At 34.0% G+C, this 17,062-nt stretch overlaps 1 protein-coding gene across 6 annotated transcripts in view; it reads left to right on the top strand.

Moving 5' to 3' along the window:
* LOC147079662 (uncharacterized) overlaps positions 1–17,062 on the top strand; it is a 44,053-nt gene that overhangs the window by 13,353 nt on the left and 13,638 nt on the right. For all 6 annotated transcript variants that reach the window (XR_015070053.1, XR_015070052.1, XR_015070054.1 and 3 more), the window contains one exon: positions 14,164–14,241. Coding sequence is in view for 3 of the 6 variants with exons in the window: in XM_085942974.1 (XP_085799100.1) it covers positions 14,164–14,241 (78 nt within the window). In the remaining 3 variants the exon portion in view is untranslated. The remainder of the gene's footprint in view (positions 1–14,163; positions 14,242–17,062) is intronic.

Genomic DNA, 17,062 nt, shown 5'->3' with positions numbered 1-17,062 from the left:
ACAATAACAGGGGATTATTATGCATCTTTATTGGACCAGCTAAAAAACAAAATTGAAGAAAAACGGCCTCATTTAAACAGGAAAAAAATCCTCTTTCATCAGGACAATGCCCGTGTTCACACATGTTTACGATCAATGGCTAAAATTGAAGAATTGAAGTTCGAATTGGTCGACCACCCACCGTATTCGCCAGATTTAGCCCCCCCCCAGTGACTTTTTCCTTTTCCCAAACTTAAAAAAATGGCTAAGTGGTCAACGTTTTTTTTCAAATGAAGAAGTCATCGATCGGACAAATGCTTATTTTGAGGACCTTCCGAAAACTTATTTTTCTGACGGTTTAAAAAAAATTGAGAAACGTCTAACCAAGTGTATTGAGCTCCAAGGAGATTATGTTGAGAAATAAAAAAAAAAATACAAAAATAAAAACTGTTTTAATGCTTTTTTCTAAGGAATTATTGACCCACTGAGATCCCCGGGGTTCCAGCGGCTAGCTCAGGAGTCCATCGAACCCCGGATTCACAAAAAAAAGAAGTTATAAACGATTGGAGTGTAAATAAAACACGGTCTTTCGTGCTCGTAACGTGGTCTTCTTAAATTTAACATTTTCTTTAAACGTTTACATATTTTGTTTTAACAATAAGTTTCGCAGGTCCTATCCTCTCGGAAAGAGGACGCTTACTAATTACTTTTTTTCTTTTTCAAACTTCGCGTACCCACGCCATTCCAGCAAAAAGGACTCTCGTGATTGGCCAAATTTTATCGCGTGATCTTTGATTCGGCGAATCACGAGCCTGACCCTGGCGCAGGCGCGTCGAAATTTGGTCGTTGCCGACAAGCGCGGCAAAATTTATTATATTTAAATACTTATATTTAGTCTTAAAATTATCGCTTTCATCCATCATCATTTATACTTTTTAAATTAAAAAAAATACTTACGTGGTTGAGCAAGGAATCAGATTAGATGTTTTATGAAGCCGTTTCTAGAGGTCAGGGTTACGTTTCGACTTGAGCTACTAAATGATTATTTTACACCGGGAGAAGCCCGCCTGTAACAGGGGTGTATCATTCGCCCCATCTGGATTAAAGTCGAAAGGTATGCCCTGATCTCATCGGCCACCCATCCAATTCCTTGTTCATCCGTTAAATACATGGCATGATAACAGTTTATATAAAAAAAATTCAACTACAATCTAACTATTCTAACAAAAAAAAAAAAAACAACTAACTTTACGTATTGTTTCTATATTTATTTTAATTACTACTTTCCTGCTCAAAGCAATGCTCCTGAATAAGTCAGAGTTTGATTTATTTTCCTTTCTTATCATTTGTCATAATTTATTATTATTTTATTTTTCTCCTGTAATGTCGTGCGTTTATTTTGTTTTCGTAATGTTTTTGTTATTCTTCTCGTTCTTTTATACTAGTCAGCGGAGGGGTCGTGGAGCTGCAGTCTTCGACTCTTGGGCTGTCCAGTTTTTTTGTATTCCGAGAGGCTACATTTGTAGACGTTTGGCCCTCGTTCGGAATTATAGTTTCGTGTTACGTTTTTCTTCTTCTGGTGCAATAGGAGCGTACCTCGTTTGGCGTCGTCTGCCTTTGCAACCAGGGCGTGGTAGTGGCGTTACTATTGAGCCAGGCTCGTTTCGAGCAGCGGATATCTTTCTGTGGAAAGTTTTCCACTGATCTGCTGGTCTCTGGAGTATCACCTCATAGATGGACAGGTACTGTGTCTCCATCTGTTCCTATTACTGCGGGCAAGGCATCGTATAGCGGTACAACGGCCAGGCTCGTTGACGGCGGCACGGCTTTCTCACAGGTACTAAGTAGGATGGTTTTTCACAATAAGCATCCATTTCCATTTCTTCTTCTTTCTTTTCTTTGTAGATGGTTACACTTCGGAGGTACCTCTTGTTGTTTCACGATATCTTTCAGGCGTCACGTCCCTAGACTTCTCATGAACCTGCGACGAGAAAGGAGAGTGCGCACTCTCCACACCAATCAAGCTTTGGTATCATGAATTTTTCAGCTACGCTGCCTTCTGATGCGCTTACTTCGAGAGGTGGCTCTCTTTATGCTTCCAAATTGTCTTCATCTGTATTTATTCTTTTTCTTTCTTTAGTAATTTATTCGTTCATTAGACTTCCTGTACTTCAAATTTATTTGAATTTACTTTATTAATTACTCCTACCCCATACATTAAATAGCTACTAATTTTATATAAAATCTTCCCATTGTACTTATGGTACTTACTATCACTTTTAATATTTTACCCTAATACCCATAATTATTTTGCAACATTGTATTGACTGTATAAATCACATTGATATTAAAAATTGAAATATTCCACCCTCTCATTATATTTATTTCTGAATCAGTACACTTAAAACTGTGTAATTAACTTTATTTTTAGTGAAACCCGTTTTATTTAAAAAAAAATTGTTGTTTCGTTTTACGCGCCCGACATCCTATTCCAAAGCGCGCCGCGCCGATTTGCGGTGCCTCTCACGTTTTATTATTATTATTATTTTTTTTTTTCATTATTGAAACCCCGTTGAGAAATTTACGGCTTATTGACTCATTTTTTTTTTTTCACAAGCATACAATCTCTACTTTCATCCTCTTATACCTAATTTTAACTTATTATTAAAATTTAACATAACAACTATATATATACACTTCGTCGAGTGATGCCGTATTATTCCCGTTCCGTTTTCGCTGTGTTAAATTTACGATTGGTAATTTGTAAAGAAATAATAGTGACGGTCGTATACTATTTTCTTCGTTTCTCTTTGGATTCAAATTATTAACACGGCGTAACTTTGAAACAGGTTTCGCGCTACTGTAGAATATCCTCTTTCCCGTTTATAAAATTGTTTGCGATTTTCAATGTTAACGTTTTCGAATTCATTCATATTTACTTTATTTGAACGGAAAGAATTGGCGTCACTTTGCGAAGCGTTATTTTTAAAACTAGAATGTACATTTTTCTTACTAATGAACTTAAGTTTACAAGGCTCAGAAAGTGGGTCCTTAATTAACTTTGTATCCGTAATTAGAAGAATTTCCGGATGTTTTATTCGTATAATCTACACATTTCACTTCCAACAGGAACTCGGCGTTCACCCTTGACTCGAGGGTTGGCGACTGGTCCTGCTTCATCTCCTCGTGGTCGAGCCTGCGCCCGCACAGCTTCTTTGATTCCTCTCTGCTTGCGCGCCTTCTCAGCCCTCTTTTGAGGCTCCCTGGCCTCCCGTTTCCTTTTTCTCTCCTCACCGAATATCCCGTGGTCGAATAGAGTACACAACATGTTAGTGATACCCTAGGAAAATCGGCATTTTGCTCGCCGTTTTTCGTCGCGAGTGGGCCGTGGCCTCTACGAGCCCTCCTCGCTGGATACCGTCGATGATGTGTCTGGTCTCCATAGGTGGGATTTGTGCAGCCATTCGCCGTACTTGAGACGCGCTGGTGCTACGGTCTCCAGCACGACGCTAGGCGCGGTCAGCTCCGTATGTGGACTGTCTTCGAACACCAGAGGAGGGCTCTCCCGGTTTGATGTTGGAGACAGCACTTCTTCTTTGATAAGGGTCACGTCAGAGTCCACTTTTTAGTTAACCATTTCTTGGTTGTTCCGGCTCCTGGATCATAAACTTTTATTTAGCGTTCGCGGGCGTAAATTTTATTTCGCGGGTTCGGAAGAATCCATGCGATTCTTCGAGCTTCACGTTGCCAAGGCGCCATTGAGATCCCCGGGGTTCCAGCGGCTAGCTCGGGTGTTCATCGAACCCCGGATTCACAAAAAAAAGAAAATTCAAACGGTTGGAGTGTAAATAAAACACGGTCTTTCGTGCTCGTAACGTGGTCTTCTTATATTTTACATTTTCTTTAAACGTTTACATATTTTGTTTTAACAATAAGTTTCGCAGGTCCTATCCTCTCGGAAAGAGGACGCTTACTAATTACTTTTTTTCTTTTTCAAACTTCGCGTACCCACGCCATTCCAGCAAAAAGGACTCTCGTGATTGGCCAAATTTTATCGCGTGATCTTTGATTCGGCGAATCACGAGCCTGACCCTGGCGCAGGCGCGTCGAAATTTGGACGTTGCCGACAAGCGCGGCAAAATTTATTATATTTAAATACTTATATTTAGTCTTAAAATTATCGCTTTCATCCATCATCATTTATACTTTTTAAATTAAAAAAAATACTTACGTGGTTGAGCAAGGAATCAGATTAGATGTTTTATGAAGCCGTTTCTAGAGGTCAGGGTTACGTTTCGACTTGAGCTACTAAATGATTATTTTACACCGGGAGAAGCCCGCCTGTAACAGGGGTGTATCACCACCCTCGTATATTCATCAAATTGAATTTACAAAACATTTTTACAGAAGGAATTGATAATATATTATCCACGAATAAATAGTTTTGGAAAATAATTTGAACAAGGTGTAATTTAAATATACGAGTCCGCGATTTAATATTTCTCTTTGTTTATCGTTGATTAACATTTTTAAATACTATTAAGTAAAATGGGAAAAAATTGTTTATTTACCCTAGTTATCAGTCATTCATAAAGAAAAGTGAATTAAGTGAATAAACATTTTCACACAATAAAAAATTTCTGTATCGGAAAAATTAAAAACATTGTGTGATAGCATATTTTGTGTGTTCGATTTTTTGTGATTATTTTAAAATGGATATCCCTGCTAATTTGTGCGATGAAATGAGAGAAGCAATTCATGATCCTGATTCAGATTACAAGTTGAGTGAAAATGAGTACTACGATGATTCAGATACTTCCAGTGCCCCATCAGAAAGTTTTACTGCCGCAGCCTCTAATTCAAATGTAAATAGTAATGTTGATGATCTGTATTCGTGGACTGCTGGGCCTTTCATACCGGTTGTTCACGAATTTGATGATTTGTTTTCTGGAGTCAGCCCGCACACAAATTTATCAGATAGCTCTAAAGAGATAAATTTTTTGAATACAAATATAATGGACAGAATCATAATCGAAACAAATAATTACCTATTATACAGAAGACATTAAAAGACGAGAACCGTCGCCGAAATCACAAATGCATAAGTTTCGGAAGTATTCAAGATATATCTGTTCCAAGTGCAATGTGCCGTTATGTGTATGTGTTTTAGACAATATTATGAAAAGCTTAATAATTATTGAAATTTTGAAGTGCTAAAAAAATATTATTACGTAGAACATTGGTGTTGATTTTATGTGTTCTGTTTAGGTTTAGTGTAGGTATAGTGTCATGATTAATTATTATCAAAACAAACTAATAATATTTAAAAGTGGGGTGTAAATTATATGTTTGTTGAAATTTATTAAGTGGTTTGGGTAGATAGAATACTGGAGTGTTTATCATCTGTCATCGGCGCACTTGTCCAGCGACGATTAGCATGTGTCATGGCGGCACTAGGGTAAGCTGGCATTTTTTCTATGAAGCTTATTTTTAGAGTCACATAAAATATTAGGTTCAGTCATAATCATTTTTGAACTTGACACCAATTTTTTATGACTCTCTTTGTGTATGTTTGACTGACATTAATTACGATTTATTGATGCTTGAAATCACAACGTGGACTGTTGTATTAAGCCGGGATTCGTAACGCTTTGAAAGGGTTAATTAGCATCGACCTTAACCATTTAGATAGATTTCAGAGGTTTTGTAAAAATATTAAACTATATTTTATTAGGCTATTACGTAAGTAGATAGACCTAACTAGTGCAGTCTCCCTGTTCACTGCAGAGCTCAGCATTGTATCTTGTCCCCAATCGTTGCTGTCATCGATTGACCCATAAATATGGCAGAGAGATTTCATTCAAAAACGTCTAGTGCTGTCTCATTTCCAGTTCATGTTCAGGATTCCGGTTTGTATGTTTACAAGGGCTTTAAAAGTGTCTTGTCATAATCTTCATTGTAAAGTATTGGTGAGAAACAAACTCAGTTTGGCACAGAATGTTCCGGTAATGGATTCAGAGCCCGAAATAAGTATGAATAGCTCCAATTCGAAACATGAATTTTAATATACTTACAATATACACTACATTTTATAAATTATGAAACCGCCAAGGAAATGTGGAATCTCTTGAATAGTTTAGTTAATAATATACAGTCGAACTCAGTTATTACAATCACGGACATAGCGAGATCTCGGATGTAAAAACATTCGTTGACATTTTAGTTTATGATTTTCTCCATACATTTATTCACTTTTATAACGAGCTACTTATCGGATATTCCGAGCAAAAATATCATCAAAAGTTTTGTAAAACTGTTAATGTGTCAATCGCTTAAAAACATTTTCGACTCTAAGCAATAAAATCCGACTGTAGACCGATGCCGCCGGGATCGGATTACGTTTATAACACTAGTTAAGTGTCTAAGTACCTATTAGGTGTTTTCGCCGACAACATTGAAAAAGTATCCACGCATATGATTGAAACTTCATGTAAAAAAGCCAAGGTGATGTCAGTAGGTACCTACCAGCGTTCATGACAATAAACAACTTCTTTTGTAGTTTATGAATGCCATGCTTGTTTCGGGCAAAAATTCTAATTGTGTATTTTTGTTTGAATTGCGACTTTTTGTGTATGTGACCGCTCATTTAAAAATACCTATTCTCTGATATAACGAGCAAATTCAGTTGGTCCCATCTTCCTCATAATATCCAAGTTCGACTGTTGTTTATATTTGAAGGAATGATGAGGGTATGTAGAGATAAAGTCGTAGTTACTCGAATGACCCGAGGAGAGAGGTTATTTATTGATACAAGAATAAATAAATACATAAAGATGACAGAGTAATGTTATAATCGCGTGTACAGATGTACTGATAAGATTGACTATATTATTGAACTGACTGACTATGTTCCGAGATGATTAATATAACCGAAAGACTGGGAACAAGTGAGTGACCATGGTCTAGTGAGAAGTGAGAGTGACTGTTATCACGCTGTCTTCGCTATTTATATAAAAAAAACAATCAATACCTTACATGAGTCACCGTTTTTTATCTAGGTTAATATTGAGAAACCAGTTGATCGCAATGTTAAAGGACTTAGTGGTAATTTAATAAAAATCGCTGATGCTAGATGAAGAAATTGATAGATAAGTTCCTTAGCTATGCCAATTGAGGTGCGGAGGATGAGCTAATACAAGTTCACCGGTGACCAAGTCAAGTAAATCGACTTCAATGTTGCATAATATCAAATTGTACATAACTTTTTCAACATTTTGTAGATCATGATAAAATATTTACGTCTATGTTTAATAATGTTTTTAGCGTTTGATGGAGGACAAGTCAAGCCAAATATTCAAATCATATAGAATTTCTATGAAAATAATTATTAATTATGACATTTTATACACCATGTCCATGGGATGTACATACACCAATGTTGGAAATAAAATGGTTATATCTTTTCATATAAAGAAGTTACATGTTTGAATCTTGTTCCACGTATAAAGCGTATAGATGGCATGGGGTAATGTGAAAATGATCATATTCATTTTTTAATTATATTATGTCACTTGTACACGTTTAATCTTCTACACCTCAATTAGTCCAATGAAAACAAATAAGTATGACTGACAAAGTTCATTGTACACGATTTATGTCAGATCTCCACCCTTCACCACTGCTAGATAGCTGTTGGGTTCAGATTGTCATAGTATTTTTAGATATGTTCTTTCATAAAATTCATTTAGGGTTTAAGTAGAATAGAGTGTGGATGTTTAAATGATTATTTTGTGATTTACTCCTGTTGACGGATAATTAGTAATGATTACCTACTGAAAAATGTAAAATTAAATTTGAGGTAAGCAATTGCAATTATTGTCGTGTATTGTGCTCAAAATCAGTGGTTTTATTAAATTTGCATAACCACCTAGCACCGTCTATAAGTCGTGTTTGTAATTTAATTAATGATCTAGCTTGATTAATTATAAAGCTGCCCTCTCCACCTTGTCGAAGATAATAACTTCAGACCACATAATATATTAGATTTAATTTGCATGAATCATAGACAAGCCAATATTCAAAGGCTAGAGCAGTCTAGATAACAATAATGTCAATCAAGCAAAATAAATGTTTGCTCTTTCCGAAAAGTAGGTATCTAGTATTTTTTTTTCAAAAACGAAAACAATTTTATGGGAAATTATCAAAAAAATGCAAAATTCAAAAAAATCCTGTCTTGCTTTCATATTTATCTATTATTTTATTTTTTCGTTTCGTGTCTTTCTCATATAATAAAATCACCCATTTTAAGTGTTCCGCCAATAATTTTAACAAATCATTACACCACATCTAACCAGCCGTAAGACGCGATTTACTAGTTTTGGTAAATGGATTTTGGAAGTTTAACTAAACATCCTTATGCCGCTTTTAATTGGTCACTTATCAATAAATTATTGTGAGATGATACCAATCCTAGTTTATTATAAAAATGTGGTAAAGCTCTATAAATTACAAAATATAATAATAATTATAATTTGGTTGTTAATTCCTTCCAACATGAAATACCACTAAATAAAACTATACTCTATAATCGGTGAAGGTGGACTGAATCAGTGGCGGCTCCTGTAATAACATGCAAGTGCAACGCATTGCCTGAATTTTTAAGACATCGCTCAACTTTTCGTTGTTATTCATATTATGTATACCACTCATTTCGCAAAGTAGAACATGTAGCAGTATTATGAACATTATACTCCTTTCATGTGCGCAAAGCGATTCCGATCCAAATACGATTTTCAGTTTGCAGAGGATTATTGTAGTCATTGTATAATTTTAAAAAAACGGTGGTCCTATGTTCTGTAGTGGCGTTTTGTGTAGCATTTTTTACACAGTTTAGATTGTCGCACTAAATTAGGGCTCTAGAAACAAAAACGCCAGTTCCTGTTTTATAACAATGTTAGCGAGTTAATAAAAATGTTTTATATCTCTTTTATATTTATAATTTCTAAAAAAATGTATTATAAAATGTCATATATCGACACCCCCAACGAACAAAGCAGTCACTCAATTTTTGCTGTTTTGAGTTATGACATCACGCATACTAAGAAAAAAATACTCTTTATGCCTGTATTAACGTTGTATCTCTATGTATACCAGTTGCAGAGATATGAACTCGAAAAAGGTTGTAATTGTTCGTAAGTCATTGGTGTATCGTTTGTATTTTATTCTGATAATTGCAGTGGCCAGAAAAAAAATTGAGTACTGTACGACAACATTATTTAGGCGACAACAGGAAGTCGCCCTTGTCGCGAATAGAATATTTCACAGTGTTGTCATTTTTTGAGAAAACATATCCTGCGAAATTAGGTTTTAAGTTTATATCAATTCTATTCTCAGTAAGTTTATAAGTACATTAATTTATAAGTCTAATTATTGTTCAATAAATATCAATAGAATTTTTTTTTCAAATAATTTCACCTCTTAATTATTACTATTATATTAGGTTAATTAATACAGCGTAATTATTGAATTTGGAAGGAAATGTATCATTGAACCCACATTAACTGATAATATTGCTGCAGGTATTTATTAATTAAATAACTAGAACACAAATTATGACTAAAAAAGTAGAAGTGAAAGATATAACATATTCAATATTATATTGATGACCCAATCACATGTCTTATAATTTACAAATGACGTCTTTATATCGTATTTTTAGTAAAATTGTTGTAGAAACACATACTGTAAAAATAATTTTCTATAAATTAAATTATATCCACCTTACATAAATTTTAAAACAATATGTACCTACCTACTTATCGGTTTAAAAATACTAGGACATTTCATTAACTAACTAATGATAATTTATACTTAATTATTATACGTCTAAAAATATTAATAAAATAGATTACGATACACATAACTTTATAATATACAAACATAATTTCCAGTATTTGGGGAAATATTTCTAGTATTACAACACTAAATTTTGACATACCTGACATGACAGGAACCCGTAAAATGGGCTTGTTGAAAGTATTGTATAGGCTCGCCTTTTAAATACGACTCTTTTTCTTCTTCGCAATAAATCAAAAGTTTACTGATAATAATTCGAACATCATTTCGTATTGTTTTAGACATCTTTTCAATATAAAAAGCTTCAAATTACGTAAATTGATAGATGCGTCCAATACGAAGTGTCAAAAATGCAATGAATAATTTGGGGGCGTTCCTAATTTGAAACCGGAAGTTCGATTAGCTGTACTGGAGGGATTGTAGTTCACAGATTTGCCACATAGCCAAGATGAAGTTGCCGGACAATAGTTTTCTGTATTTACTCGTATGCTGTGAGGGTTTTAAAAGTTAATATTACCCACAATTTTTTGGAGGTTGGCCTTACACGAAACAAAGGGGATTCAATGCATGCCCTTATTGAAAAGAGAAAAAGAAATCAAATTATATATGTGCAGCAACAATGGGTTACTCTAGTCAGATGTGCAAAAACAAACGGAAAACTATATTGTGTGATTGAAATGAACCAAAGCAATATATATAATTTTAAGCACCTTTTGCCAACCAAACGTAATTTACTATATGATACGAACAGGGAGAAAGTAAAGTGGTCCAAAATAAAACATGTTAAAAGAACAGTTGATAACCCGCCGGAAGAATTACAATTACAGTATGATTTTCTTTCCGATAAATTGGTTTATATCATCTTAGCAATTCCGCTAAATCAAAGATTTCAGGTAACAGAATGACACGGTCAACAAAAATAAATACTCATTCAGAATCAATCGATCGAGCAACAATGCCCACTGATATTATAATACCTTTCGCATACAACGGCAGTTTGGCTATTACAAATGCAAAATACAATGACTTGAAAACCCTCTGTACATTTAAAGTCGTTCCTGAGATATACCATGAATATTATAATACTCTTAAATACACTGGAATTACTGAAGAGAACGATCCATCATCAGAATCTGAATAGGAAAAAGCTTCAAATATTTTTCGCCATGTCCTTTTCACACATGTTCATGGAAAATAATCAATCTTGCATTCAACTTTGTCAAAAATTAGACAAAACATTAATATACTTAATTACCAGCACTAACTACGTCTTTTAACCATATTACCAGTTATTTCCTTTGCATTTCGATATGAGAACTTTTTAAACATTCATTTTGTTATCTTGAAAAATGAACAAAAGTGAGTTACAGCTTTGTTCATTGTAGGTGTCTATATCAATACGTTAGAGGATGAACCACGGAAGTCACGTTTGGACTTTTGTTCAGGAGAGTGATTTTAGTGTAGGTTAAATGTTTGAAACTCTATAACTTTTTAAAGAACTATAGTAATTAGGGTCTGTAAACGGTATTATTCATAATTAAATTTATTTTTTACCATAGTATAGATAGAAATACCAAATTATTTAGAATTAATAAATTAATGGACTTCCGTGTTTTATGTTCTAACACATAATGTAGAAGTACCATTAAGCAATACTTCACCTATAGATAATACACGGAAGTCCATCAAGGTATAAATTATTTTTATTTCCTGTACATCATATTATTAATAATTATTTTATTATAAATACACAAAATATTTCAGTAAGTCTAAATATGAAAAGGAATTATATATTTTTTAATTTACATAAGTACAAGATTATTTGAAATTTATTATTGCTCTAGAAAAAATCAACGCAATGAGAATTATTCCGGGACATTAGCTGATGAGGAATTATGTGGAATTCTATCATAAAATTCTTGAAATTCTGGAGATATCCATTGTTTCATAGTTTTCAGATCTTAACCGGACACGGTGTTTTGCCTCGAATCTCTTGGTCTAATAGAATCTCCGACTTGCAAGGGTTTTATCAATCTTATTTAATTGCAGCTGCTTCCTGTATGCGGTCTTCCAAAAGGTGTCTTTGAATTTCTTTTTCTTCAAAAGAAATATGTATTGACATCTTTAAGACTCATCTTAGGGCTATCGCAGGCATCACAGGTATCATTGCTTGGCAAATCAAACCCGAATTAATTTTTTATTTTATTTAATTAAAATCCATTTTGAATAGCTATATGGTGATAGAGCCACAATTTTGGGTTCATTTATGTGGTTATATTCTTTGAAGAATAAATCAAACATTTTGTAATACTTATTTATGTATAACTAGCTGTATCACCCGGCGCTGCCCGGGAGTTACGTAGAGTGCAAGAGATTGAATTTTAAAAAAAATATAATATTTTAGATTTTTATTTTTTTGTACATTTATTGCATTTAAATATCTAAAAAAGTAGTATAAATTCTTTTTATTGTTATAAAACTGTCCCCGGGGTGCAACGGGTTAAAAATGAAATTCAAGACCCCGACCACGCACTCCGGCTCTGATGCGTCCCCGGGGTGCAACGGGTTAAAACTGAAATTCGAGACTCCGACCACGCACTCTGGCTCTGATGCCACTACATACAATTATTGTCTGTGAGTGAGGCATTCCGATCTACGCGTAACACGTCGCCCGCGCCAACCTGGCGGTTATTAATTTTTCTAGTCTAACTTCCTCTGACCTCCAATCAAGCTGAAATAAACGCCAATATTTTTTAAATGTACACATTCTAGCGACATTTTCAATAAAAAATGGGGATTGCAGCTTTAACTTCCGCGTTTCAAGACCTTGTACGCGGCGACTTTTTTTCCGCAAAAACTGTAAAACTGTCCCCGGGGTGCAACGGGTTAAATCTGAAATTTGAGACCCCAGCTCGTCAGCCCCCGTCTACGGTCCAAATTTTGTCGAAATCCGACTGCGCGCGTGGAATTTTACAAAGAAAAACGAAAATTATAGTATAGATAATACATACCTACCTAACGTTTGTTGGACTTCCGTGTTTATGGAATTATTATAATGGTTTATTAACATTTTTCTTAGAGCATAAATATCGTAAAAAGGACACCCGTTGTTTATGCACTAAAGTGAATTGGACTTCAGTGATTTATTAATTAGCTATATCGGTTAATTTACTACTTATGGACTTCAGTGTTTCATTCATTTGTGTAATGGAATAAAAGAAAATTTTCTGCATATTTAACTCAGAAACGGTAAAAACTGGACTTCCGTGGTTCATCCTCTAACATACAGATATTATTAGTACTTATATAAAGAATATTTATAAATACTTTTTTTCAGAAATTGTACCTATAAGAAAGATATGAAACATTTTGAATAACCAACATTTTACGAAAATAGAAACTGCCACATTTTTTTCTAAACCACTCAAATACATGCTTTTAATAACATATAAATACATTAGAAGTTAACTGAGTTTGAATGAAGGTTGATTTACAATATAATATTATGCTAGTTCATTCTATAATTTCACATAATTTAATAAAAATGAGATAGATTGAAAAATAAAAATACTGCTTTGCACTTTTAACAAAGTGATTTACCATGACCTCATCCGATTTACTTCAGTTTCATATTTGGCTGACTAATTACATGAAGCAGAAAGCCATAAAGCTAGACATTTTAGATTGTTCATTGATTTTAAATCACTCTAGATGTTCATTAGCCCTCTATTATCAGAAACAGCAATCTCATATAATATAAGTAAACACTAAATACAATATTGATTCTTCGCAATTTTATGAATGAAATCGCGAGTAGTTTTTTAACATGAATTTTAATTCATGTTAAGTGTTTTTTCTAATCTAATACTTTTTTGAGAAATAGATTAAATAAACCAAGCAAATTTAATTTACCTTTTGAAGAAGTTAGACGTTTCAGCCATTTTACACTAAACTAGGTAGGTGTCTTCTCTTTATAGAAGGTACACCATTGCGCACTACCAGAAAATACAATTCTGAAGAGCACCGGCCGCCACTGGTCTGAATAATCAACAAAATTTTGAATGTAATTAACACCCGTGCGATTTACATAAAATTTCGTTATAATCGGGAAACTTTTGAAATTTGACATGCAAAAACAGTTTGTTATATTTCAAAGTTCACATTAATCGGGTTCGCTATAAATCAACAAAATCATATAATTCTTGTGGAACTTAATTGTGATCCGGCCTTTTCAAATTGTTTCGTTACAACCAAAAGTTCGTTTTAGCCAGGTTTGTTATAAGTGATTACTACTGTAGATGTATTTCAATTATTCTGCCTGTATTTTAGGAAATGGCTCGACTTCTTGACACTGCAGAGACTTCGCAAAATTCTGATGAGAGAATTGCAAGAAGGTTACAAAAAAAAGTAAGTTATCTTATTACTTTTGATAGGTATAGGCATTGAAATAAATTCGTAAAACATAATTAAGTACGAATATAAATTTTAATCAATATGTACGACCATACTTTCAAAATTTATAATAATTAAGGGAGTATTTAGTTATATATCAGTATATTTGACAAGTCCAGTAAACTTTTTTGACGAGTGACGTATGCCCAGTAAGTAAACAGAATGTGGTTTGAGATTTGACGTTTCCGTAACAATCTGACCACTTCTGACAATCAGAAATCGTTTGATATGAAATATCAAACTACTTTTCTCTGATGCTTTTGACTAAAGACAACCTGTCAATATGACAGTTATCAACACAGGACCAGGATATTTCGTATCCATCATTTTATCGACATATTACGTGACCTATGAAGAGTATAATATTATTTAGGATTAAGAAAAATTGAGAAGCTAAATCAGGACTTGACATGTAGACACTTTCGTAGACCATAGAGCATTTGGGGATTGCAATAACTTGCGATGTTATTTTTTATCTCCGTAAAACACAGAAATTACATCTCAATTATTTCGTGTTTTTAGTATGCAATTAAAAATATTGATCAGGTATTCCTGCCTATTAATTTTTCTGTTAACACACTTTTTAATTACATTAAATTAACTGCATATTTAATTAACATAAAAAGTATTTTTCTGTAGGTAGGTACCTACTTAAGAATGATGTACCTACATATCTTTAGGATTATGAAAATAAAACAATATTAACTGTTAGTATAATAATTGTTGGTCACCCTATTTTCAAATAAATAAATCATAAAAAAGGTCTTAATTAAGTACACATTTTTATTGCAGTGTTACTAAAAACCCTGGTTAGGCAAGTATATTGCATTGTTTTTAACACAAATGCCATGTTTATGCATTGGAGTAAGAAGGCAAACAATATATTTTTTTTATTCTCTTTGAGAGGTAATAATTTACATTACATTACATTTTCTGTTTCACCATGCGCTAATCAAAAATGACATTTTTGCCGGGGCCTAGGACACTGCATTCTTCGGCATTTATACATTGTGAGATATTAATATTTTAGATATTTACACTGTAGGAGTTGTATTAAATTAGGTATATTATAGTTTAGTAATCAATACCTATTATTCGTAAGTTATCCTATGCGAATAAGAAACCGCTTTTGTTGTTACTATACAATTATTCCAGCCATATTCTTCAATCCCAATATCCTTCAAGCCAATCACATCATGTTATTATGTTGAAGTCCAACAATTTATTAACATGTATATGTTTTACCGCCCGCCACGACTATGAAAATAAAATTCTGTGCACAAATTTCAAATGTAACGCAGAATGTTACCAGCCGAGTGGTCGAACGCTCTCTTCCAATCACCGAAGTGTTGTGAAATTATTCAAGTATTTTTCAAACGCCATAATAATTATTACATTATTCTTTTTTTGGTAGATTTTCAGTTTGATGCGTAATTTAGTGGTTTCATGAATGTATTAAATGTTTCAAAGCTGACAAAAGAAATAATTTAATTGAGACCTATGGTTTCTTTCAGTACATATTAGACTTTTAATAGTCTAGAAAGGTGAAGAAAAAAAATTCAAAATAACTAGCAGAACGTGATTTCAATCCACGGGCCTCTGGGTTATGAGCCCAGCAGGCTTCCGTTACGCCACTCTGCTGGGTGTCATGAGTGACAAAATTAACGTATATAAATTTAGACGACTATCTCTAGGCTAATTTTTATTTATTACTAATATGTATTTCTTAAATTATTTTTATATTTTATTTTATTACTAGCTGACCCGGCGAATTTCGTACCGCCTCAGAATCAATAATCTTGTGTTAACTTATTAGCTGAATTAAAATACTCAAAATGAATTAAGTTCAATAAATGTGCAAATATCAAATCAAAATGAAATAGATTAAATAGTTTTGGTTGGTTCAGATTTCGAAGCATGATAACTACCAAGTCAATCTTCAGTTGTAAATTGTGCGGTGGCAAGCCAGGCAGATCCAATAAGTTTAAAAATTCAGTTGGATAGTTAGTTGCTTCGTCTTCGTTTATTACACAGTCGATAGACTTGAAGGAATGCATTGGACCAACGATTTGATTTTGAATTGTGAAGTTTAAGTGATCCACATCTTTGTTCTTTACCGCAAAAATTGCTCGTTCACTCAACCAATTGAGATTTTTGTGGTTAGCAATGACGTTCGGGAACACTTTGTTGATGAGGTTGTCCTTCGCTGAGACGAAATTTAAAAAATTCTGCGGAAACGAAATCAATTCGTTCGATTCCTCGACAGGAACACGGCAGTTACCGATAGTCAGCAATTGCTTAGAGAAATCTTCGGCAGATGGATCGTTTAGCAATGCAAATCGCATGTTCGTCGTCAGCTGAAGTTTCTTCACATAGCGCCACAGAGTCTATGATTTGAGGCAAGCGTTCATTTCATCGGCAGCGGTCGATCTTGGAATGACTGGTAGTGTTTGGCGGAAATTGCCAGATAGTAGAATCATTGCGCCACCAAAACATCTTGAGTAATTGCGCAGATCTTTTATAGTTCGATTGAGTGTTGCCAATGCGCATTTGTGCGCCATTATGCATTCATCCCAGGTGATGATTTTACTTGCTACCAAAACTTTGGCCATTGCTGAGTGTTTCGCAATACTGCTTGTCGGTGTTTCAGTCGTTTGAAGGTTTAACGGCAATTTCAATGCTGAATGAGCCGTTCGGCATCCTTCTAACAACGTGGCCGCTATCCCAAAAGAAGCATCTGCTACAGAAATTTCGGATCTCGCACGAACAGTGGCCA

Source organism: Rhyacophila brunnea, unplaced genomic scaffold (assembly GCF_057557595.1).
Source record: "Rhyacophila brunnea isolate RB1 unplaced genomic scaffold, BYU_Rbru_1.0 scaffold_1, whole genome shotgun sequence".
Taxonomy (NCBI): domain Eukaryota; kingdom Metazoa; phylum Arthropoda; class Insecta; order Trichoptera; family Rhyacophilidae; genus Rhyacophila; species Rhyacophila brunnea.
This window is presented reverse-complemented; position numbering and strand designations above follow the sequence as displayed.